General features: G+C 39.6%; 1 protein-coding gene across 5 annotated transcripts in view; it reads right to left on the bottom strand.

Moving 5' to 3' along the window:
* Window positions 1–204: 204 nt before the first annotated feature.
* The window catches only part of ppp1r13bb (protein phosphatase 1, regulatory subunit 13Bb), a 29,170-nt gene continuing 19,936 nt past the window's right edge, over window positions 205–9,438 (bottom strand). For 4 of the 5 annotated variants that reach the window (XM_055019996.1, XM_055019998.1, XM_055019997.1 and 1 more), the window contains 8 exons: window positions 7,557–7,690; window positions 6,475–6,925; window positions 5,434–6,200; window positions 5,208–5,345; window positions 4,376–4,509; window positions 4,122–4,288; window positions 3,821–4,020; window positions 205–2,986 (listed from right to left, as the gene is read on the bottom strand). In XM_055019996.1, coding sequence (XP_054875971.1) covers window positions 2,945–2,986; window positions 3,821–4,020; window positions 4,122–4,288; window positions 4,376–4,509; window positions 5,208–5,345; window positions 5,434–6,200; window positions 6,475–6,925; window positions 7,557–7,690 — 2,033 coding nt within the window. In that variant the 3' untranslated portion in view covers window positions 205–2,944. The remainder of the gene's footprint in view (window positions 2,987–3,820; window positions 4,021–4,121; window positions 4,289–4,375; window positions 4,510–5,207; window positions 5,346–5,433; window positions 6,201–6,474; window positions 6,926–7,556; window positions 7,691–9,438) is intronic. The other variant, XM_055020001.1, reaches the window with a different exon arrangement.

The raw sequence follows: 9,438 nt of genomic DNA, 5'->3' as shown, positions 1-9,438 counted from the left end.
AACCCAAACCCTTCCTTCAGGTCAGATCTTAAACATCCCTGAGTTTTCTACATATAACTATGTTGTGCATGACTTGTTGGTAATAACTGAAAACTTCTGAAATATCTCTATGCAGTCTGACAACTTAAAACATAAAGATCAGCAATAAGGAACTTCACTTCAGGCAGCTTTAAACTTTTTAAATGAAAAAAAGCACCACAAATAAACAGAGCAAATAGATTTTATTAGATTTTATTTCAGCAACGTAAAGCTCAAACAAATAGGATCAATTCTAATATTCACACCCTAATTTAAAGGTATTTATGGCACAAACCAAAGGATACAGGAGTTATACGATGACGGCCCAGACTTATCTGCAACACAGAGCAACAGACTGCAATTTGTTAAATGCTATACCAGAGCTGAGATGAAACGTGTCTGCAGCACTTTGTCAGTCCTGAGATATTTCAGTGGAGTTGGTTAAATCATAAGAAATAAACCAGAGATGACACTGTAAAATCCAGCCAGGGCGGAAAGCAAAAAAAAAAAAAAAAAAAATTTAAATAGACAAAAAAATATATATATATACAGAGCGTAAGCTGTCTAATGAGGGGAAAAAAATGTTTAATAAATGTTATTGAAATGGTGAGAGTCGGGTCTTCGGAAGATAGTAGTGAGAGATAATGCTACAGGGTCTGGTTCCTTGGACTCAGTTTAAATTAAAATATGTGTACATAACCAATGTTTATTTTCTGCATTCCTTTCTGATGGGTTGTGTATTTGCATGTGTAGGAAATAATTTCAGAGCCAAAAAACGAGCAATTTACCTTACCTGTACTTTTCCTTTAAAGCTAGTTTTGTAGAGATGAGTCTGAAATCAGAAAGTGGCTTAATCTTGGAGAAAACTGGCCTATAAAACACCTTAAGATGCATTAATATATTTAGTAAACCATTAGGAAGCCTTAATCAATACATTTCTAATCCAATCTCTTTTCTTTGTGTTTTTATTGCACTTTTATTTTTTAAAGAAAAATCATTTTAAAGCCCATTACTGCTTAAATGATGCTCTCAGTCATTGGCACCCTTGACAGAGATGTGAAAGCCTTAAATGTTTATTCTATAAACAAAATCCCTGATAAAAAGTTAGAAAAATCCAAACTAGTTTTGCCACCTGATATTTATTCTACTGGGTTTTCAATCCTCCAAACTTACTTTATGTTCACTTTTAATTCCCATCAGCCTGTTTGTTGCAGCGTTTTCCTCGTTTTAGTCTATTTAGATTTAACTATCGTATGCATTTTGTTTAAATACTGTACTGATTGCTGCAGCGCAGCACTTTCTTTCATAGGAGTTACAGAAATAAAATTGATGCTTACCAACAAAAGAAATGCAACAGAAGAAGTTTTTAATTTTTTACACTGATCAGTATCAAGGACTCCAAATAAATATCCTGTTTTTGGGGGGTATAAATATGACTTTACAAGTGAAATTCTCTCAGCCACTCCTCCAAATGGAAAAAAAAAAAAAAAACAAACATGTCACTCAAGTAAGCTAGATACAGATGTGTGTTAATCTCCGTAAATCAGAAAAAAAGGTTTAAATAACACTCCTTACCAGAACTTGCTCTTATTTACAGTATGACAAAGTAAATATTTTAAACTTAAAACAAACTGAGCTGCAATGAACAAGGCTGGATGATAACTTAACGTGAGCACATACAGTAAGGTGGGATGGGACATGGCAAAAAAAAAAAAAAAGCCCACTTTAAGATAACTGCGGTAAAGAGTGGTAACAATAATATATTTTAAGGCTTTTAGATGCATCTTGTATCAGGGGCACCAATGAATTGTGGAGGACATAAATGACACCACATGGGATCTCAGTGCCATTTGATGCCTAATTCTTCCCTTCTCTGTGCAAATGCAGCTATTAATTGTGTTATTTGCATTAACACACAGTCTACAGTTGCATGCACAACATTTTCTGGCAACGCAAAATACTGATTGCTGCCCACTTTCATAGCATTGTCTTTGGGATGTGCTAATTTCAGAGACTACATACTGAACTGCTCAAGTTAACATCTGTTTTACACAGAGATCACATAATACAAAGAAAATATTGTTCAAAGGCTCGCTTATAATTTATTAGTGTTCTTGCCACAGATCCAGAGTAATTCTGTGTCCAGATTTTGCACATTAATTTCAACAAAAAAAAGAAAAGAAAATCATTATTGATGTGTATGAAATCAGTTGTATAATGCATGAAATGTCAGTCCATATTCATTAAACTAGCTTGTGTGAGCAACACTGAGGATTTACTTTCTCATTTTCCCCATAAAATTTCAATTTCAGCTCTGTGAGAACATCCAAAGCGACTTTTACTGCTGGGAACCATTAATAATTACTAACAGCAGCAAAGAAACTGATCATCCCCCTCTTCAGCTTTACTTCAAGCTGTTGCAGAGAATATGACTTAAAACGTTTAGCTGTATTTCATCTTTGGTGGTTAGTTATTCTGCAGTAGCGTTTATTCAGGTGGAGCAAAACAAGAAAAAGAATGTCCTTAAACCAAAACCAGACTTAAAGGATGAAACCCCAGCTATTATACAGTATCATGTAAACCAGTGTCATCAATATAACGTCTTTAAGGAGATGGCTGAAGTGTGAACACTGCAAGAAATACAGAGAAGGGGTAGTAGTGTTTGAATCTTCAAATAGTCGTCTGTTAGAACAATGAGAGGGGCGGAAGGAGGAAGGAAGGAGGAAATAAGGATGGAGACAGTTAACAGACTTCGGAGTGCTTGTCTTTGTGTGTGCAGACGTGAGTAGGTGTGTCAAAGTTCTGATCCCTCTGCATACGAGGGAAAGATTTTGTGAACGCTCAAGGCTGGGGAAGATTATGGCCACAGGGAGGAGTCGGAGCACCGGGCTCCTCTGTTGCGTCTCCGGTTCAAAGCGGGGAAACGTTACGCCAGGGAGCGCTGACGAGGCTTAATTCGAGGACAAAGCTGCAGAGGCAAACACAAATCAAAGTTATTTTGCTTTCCATAATTCATACTAAATTTCTAGGGTTAATGAACTATTTTAATCATCTTTTATTTCTACTTCTCAATAATTGTGTCATTTTATTCTACATTGTTTAAAGTAAAGCAGAACTCAAAATAGTTACAAAGTAGAAACAATAAGCAACAGTACATGATAAAATATGTCTAGCAAATGCTGTTAATTACAAATGTAACCAGGATTTGAATCTTCTCCCTGTATAATACACAGACATGACAATTAGCACATAATTAGCAGTGATAGTAACCTTTAGATCTCTCCAATATGCCTCCTCTTGTCTGAAAAGGAGATTTAAGTTGCCATACTCTGTGTCAAACTATTAAACTGCTTTGATAATTTCCATTAACTCTTTATTTTTAGTAGCTCCCATGTTTGCAATTTCAAAAGCAGCAGGTCAATTTAATCTCTGAACAGCATCAGCATGTTATCAAATCTGCTCTGTTACACAAGACATTATGTTGCTGCTTATAAAGACACAGCTTTCCAAACGAGCTCAGGTTTGGATCCTCTGCCCACCAAGTAACCCAGAAAGACAGCCTTAATTGGAATTTATAAATTTCTTTATAAAATATGTGGACGATTAATTAGTTTGATAAAGGAAACCTTTATCTCACTGTCTATTAATCCAAAGATTTATTTTTCACAGTTAAATGGAGGTTAAATTTGAACACAGTTATTTCTTCCAAGGTAATTGAAAGGGGTCAATTCTGAAATTCAAAAAAACTGAAATACTTTATGGCAGTATAATTTAGAACAGAAGAATATTAAGCCTGCTGTACCCCTAGCAGGTTGCGGGGCACGTAGCCTTCCTTGTCCTCCAGTCGTGACCACCACCACTCCGTTTCATTTTCATCCTGCCGCCGCAGGATTGTGATGGCGTCCCCCTCCTTGAATGACAGCTCATCTTGACTCTGGGCTTCGTAGTCCCACAGAGCGTACACCGTGCCCTTGTTCATCACACCCAGCTTCTCCTGAACGCCTGCATAGGAGAGTCCAGAACAGTTTGTGTCCGATTTCAAGAAGATGAAGCAGCAGCAGGATTATAATACCAGAACTTTCCTCTCTGTGGTCCTTTCTCACCGTATAAAAACTGGGAACACTGGATGTAGCCCTCCTCCATTTCCTCACATTTGTCTGCTGCCGTCTCCACATCACTAATGGTGCTTGCAAAGATGGCGGCTCCTGACTCCACCAACAGTTTGCAGAGATGAACGCTGTTGCAGGAGGCGGCGCAGTGAAGAGGAGTCCTGCTCAGATGAGCACAAACAGTTAAAAAAAGGAGACGCGAGCAGAGTCATGATTAGAGCACTATGGCGTCGACTCAACAGACTCACCATCCGTCGCTGTCTGCCGCATTGACATTCACGCCGAAATCTAGCAGGAACTTGACGATGTGGTGGTGTCCTGCACACACTGCGTTGTGCAGAGGTGTGATCCCCTCATCGTTGGGAGTGCTAGGATTCTCCACCTGGAGGAAAGGAGAAACATGAGGGCTAATCACCGCCCTAAAAATGATGAACTTCCTCATCTTCTTCCCATAAATACACTAAGATTTTTGATTTTAAAGGGACAGTGTCATGTATTTTCTGGGCACACAGTGCCATTTTATAGCACAATAAAGTAACTGTGTTACCTTCAGTTGTTATAAAAATGCTATATTATCAAACTGAAAAAAATGTCTTTGAAATTTAACGCTGGTAAAAACGATCAAATTTAAAGGACTCTGTCTCTTCAAGAAGCCCATAGTCTTTCCCACACTACACCCTGTAATTGCAAAAACATTTTTCTGGTATCCCATTAACAGCATCATAAGCAGAAGCACAGCTATATCAGGTGTTTCCTGATTGCTGCTGCTAGTCTGAAGGAGCTGAGTGGGGCAGTCACTGGCATACTCTGTGAGGCGGAAGCTCAGCTGGGAAACGGCAGCTTCAGGGAAGAGCTATGTTGAAAATGCAGCACTCACTGAAGAGTGACCGTTTTCCCATCCTGAATGATTGCCACGGGAGATTAGAGGATTTCTCAAACATGCATGAAAGAATCATAGCAATTCTTTGATTTTACATAATTCCAAATTCCCCGTTTAAAGTAAAATGCTCATGGGGTGTGATTGTTTTTGCACAGCTCTATGAATGAAATGTACATAAGACATTCATCTGAAGGACATACCTCATAGATGATCCTCTGAACTAGATCAAACTCTCCCTCCAGTGACGCATCAAGCAGCAGGGCTAAAGGATTAAACTTGACTCTGAAGCCATGACCGGTGCGCTCAGAGTCGGGTTTTTTCAAGTTTGTGCGCTTCTCCTTTAACAAAAAACAGAAATGTCTTTTAAGTTAGGAAAAAAAGTTAAAGTTGTATTAGAAATAAGAATACACCTCTGCAGTGGCTCACCAGTTGTTGAGAGACTGCGGTCTCGCTCTCCTCTGGACTGCTGACCTCTGGTACCGGACTGGGCAGAGATGCCTCAGAGTTTCCCACGTTGTTGTTGTTGTCGTCCTCAGGTTCCTCCTCCTCGCCTGGATCCGCAGCTCCTTCTGGTACCTTGGGTTCGTTGTCATTGGCGTCGTTGGTAGAGGATGCCTCAGAGCCTGGTTCCTCCCCTCCTGATGGTGGCGGTAGCTGCGTCTCAGGGAGGAGGTTGCCGTTGTTTGTGTCAGCCAGCGAATCGCCTCCCAGGTATCCGGGTGGAATAGCCGGCTGATAAAACGGCGTTCCATTACCGCCGCCATTACTCCCACCTGATCCACTGCCACCATTCCCCTCTATGCCTCCAGCCAAAGTGTTAAACCTCTGGTAGAGAAGTTTCTGGATGTTGGGTCCGCTGGGGCCCTCTGGTTCTGTGATGGAGCTCCGCTTCTTCAGTGGTCTTGGAGCGTTGGCTAGCTTTTTACGGAGCACTTCCAGGTCTGCGTCGCTCTGGTAACGGAGAGGGGAATGAACCATAGGCGTAAGCTTCGTGGGACTGAGTGGCCGTGGAATATTCTCCACACTGGGAGGAGGTGCCGATGGTTGGAAGCTCTCTGGATCATCAAGTTCTCCATCTACAGAGTCGTCGCTGCCGGCTAGGCCTTGGAGTGCCGGGAATGCTCCGCCTGCCTGGACGTAAGGCAGGGGGGATGCTGGTGTCGAGCTGGAGGAGAGAACAGGCTTCCCATAGACTAGATGTAGAAATAGAAAGTGAAGAAGCAAACAGGGATTTCAATGAGATGTTTTTTATATATTATTACACTTCAAAAACACAACAAAGTTTGAGTTATAACTGTTTCATCAACATTAAGGCGTCATTGTCTTACAACAAGCTCCCATTTCTTGCTGAAAAGTTACTTGTAGCTTGTGTATTATTTCAAGTGTACCAACATATTTGCACTAGAAACTAGGCCCGAAGTCCTTGGGTAGATTTAGAGTTTTTGTAGAAAGATTCTTAAGACTTACCTGCTTTAACAGCAGGCTTCAATGGTTGGCTCTTTGGCGCAGCATGCTGCAGATACATGTGATAAATGGAGCTTGAGTTCACGGTAGGTGGGCCCTTGCGGGGCGACTGAGGCCGCGTTCCTCTGTCCGGGATGAAGGGGCGTACTGCAACGGCGGGCGGGTGATCCAGACGCTCGCTCAGTGCGGGAGGGAAGAGCGGAACATTGGGCTGGAAGGTGGGACTCGGCGGTACGGAGATCCGCTGCTGGATCTGCTGAGAGGAGGAGCCGGTGGAGGATGGCACACGGGGCCACGCGGGCGCCGGAGGGTTCGGAAGGGGCCGCGGGGGCGGTGCATCTTTGCGGCGCTCCAAGGAGCTGGCTGTATTTGCGGAGGTGAGGTGGGATCCGTACGGCGGCGGCTGCGGCTTGGTTATGGCAGGGGAGGACACAGCAAGTTTTGGATCTAGCACCTGCAAAAAAGCAGCAAATCGACAAGAATTTTTTTTCACGAAGGATCAAGTGTCACGGTTCTGTAAAATAAGATATAATTTGCATTTGGTTTATTTAATAAATATATTAAGTTTTTGAAAATAAATCAGCTTCACAATTTATTTGATTGAAAGCATCTTGTATCATGGTTGCAGTTTCTGAATGGCAATATTGATAAAGCAATCACTTCCCTGGATATTTTCTTTATTGGTAAAATAAAGTAAAATATTATTAGCATGCAGAGTTTGAATTCAATGTGTTTGAAATAGAACATAGTTTTTTAGGATATTGTAGAAAATGAAATCACAATTTGATCCATTCTAAGCTGTAATATGTAGAAAAATTGTATTTGGTTGGAAAATAAAAGAACAAACATTTAAATCAAACTGAAGCGTGAAATTTAAAAGGCAAAACAACTTCTTGTGTAGCTGATTTTGCTGTCAATAATTTTGCAAAAATAAAACTTAAAACACAAGTTTCTTTGAATATGTTTAAAATATGAATATTGAGATATTATTATGTCCTCACAGGTTTAAAAAGCACAATTGAATTGATTGTAGTTAATCAAGTTTCAGAAGATTAAGTAGTGGAGATTAAAACTAGTCAGCTTACCTTTTCTGCATTTGGGGTGACGGGGGAGCCTGAGGTGGGGCTCTTGCCCTGACTGTCGGCCCCTGAGTCTCGTCTCTCAGGAGGCTTCAAAGTTGTGCTGGACTTGCCTATGGTGGGCCAACCAGTGTCATTAGCTATGACAAAACCAGGACACAGTAAGAATGTTACAAAATATTAATACAAATGCTTTTTACTACTAACCATAGTGACAAATGCCACTAAGAAAAGCGACAACTAATCTGACTTTGACGTTTTGTATGAAATGTTTGTTCAGGGCTGTCTGGAATTTTAGAGAGGGAATGTAAACATGTTACCAATTCAGATGAAGGAGTCAGGATTTTTACATGTTGATCCTATTAACCAGAAATCATGAAGTGACAGACAGGTGAAACTATTTTTATGGTTCTCAAGGTTTTTAATCTGTATGTTCCAGGAATCAGAACCACTTGATGGGGTGTTGGCTTTTGATTCAGCAGTCCGATAACGAGTGTTCGAGCTCTGAGTCAACATGAATCAGATCTATTACAAAACAAGCATCCTCAAATCCAGAACATATTATTATCCACTGAAAACAGGTTCTTTCATTTATTTCATCTTTGAACATGCTAAAATATTTTCTCAATGTTTTCTTTGTTTGCAATCTGAACCACGAGTCTCGTTTAAAACCCTGATCTGAAAAGCTTAGTGACAAAGAAAAATGTGAAACAGCTCTTTTATATTTAAATGAGTCGATTAACTGAAATCAATGACTTTACAAAAAAGTGTGTGAAATTAAAATAAATGAATATAGAAATATACAAAAATAGTCTTAAGAATGTTGTGTCATGTTGGATCACGGAAAAAGGAATTAACTCTCCTTTTCCAATATTCCCTTTTCAAAACCCATCCAAAATTTAAATATGAATCTGATAAAATTAGATTACGTTTTTTAAGACTGAAGAAACCCTATGTTTGCTTCTGATATTGATAGGTATACACCAATCCAGTGATGAGATATCTGAACCTAAATCAAATCTGGGAAAGTCATTCAACTTAATATTTAAGATGTCTAGATGATCTTAAATCTGTCTGAATAGATATTGATCAAAAACAGGGTTCAAACAGATATTCTAGAAAGGAAGACTGATAAATAGGACAAAAAAATCCTGAGGCTCAACTTCAGAGCAATGACAATGGATTTGCATGCATTAGTAGAACAGAATAGAATAGGATGTAGTTGCTGCACTTGAAGTAAGACGTGCGTTCAGGCTGAAATAATAAATGTTTTCATTAGATTTGAGGGGGAAAACAAAATCTCTTTTACAAAGGTGTGTCTTTTAGACAGCAAGGAAAGAGAAATTGGATAAAGAGAAAAAGAAAAACAGAGCAGCAGAAGTAGATGAAGACAACGAAGTCGGAAAACCATAACGCTGAAGACCAATGACATGTTTAAGAGATTTCATCAGACGTTACCAGATTTCTTTTAGGTCTTAGATCAAGTGGAGACTAATTGTGGAGACTTTATCCACAATATTGCTAACAAAGCTGAAGCAGTATGGGTCACATCATGCTGTTGCAACCTTCAATAAATTGAATGGGAAGCGATAATTTTCACTTTATTAAGCAAAACTTTGAACGGTCAAATTGAAACTGCACCTTTTTTTTTTACCTTAATATTGTGGTAAAGGCATTTTTGATACTTGAATCACAATCCTTACTGATAAGGAAATCTTTTAGATTCAAGTCAATGTCTTGTGCATGCAAAGTGTCTGACAACAGCAAATGCTTCCTACTGTTTTATATGTCACAATATTCGCATGAAGGTTAGTGCCACGACAGGCCATCAAGGAATGTTATGAAACAGAAAAATAAAGGTCATCGGCTGATTTGTGTATGAAAACAA

Source organism: Poeciliopsis prolifica, unplaced genomic scaffold (assembly GCF_027474105.1).
Source record: "Poeciliopsis prolifica strain line A6 unplaced genomic scaffold, Auburn_PproV2 SCAFFOLD065, whole genome shotgun sequence".
Taxonomy (NCBI): domain Eukaryota; kingdom Metazoa; phylum Chordata; class Actinopteri; order Cyprinodontiformes; family Poeciliidae; genus Poeciliopsis; species Poeciliopsis prolifica.
This window is presented reverse-complemented; position numbering and strand designations above follow the sequence as displayed.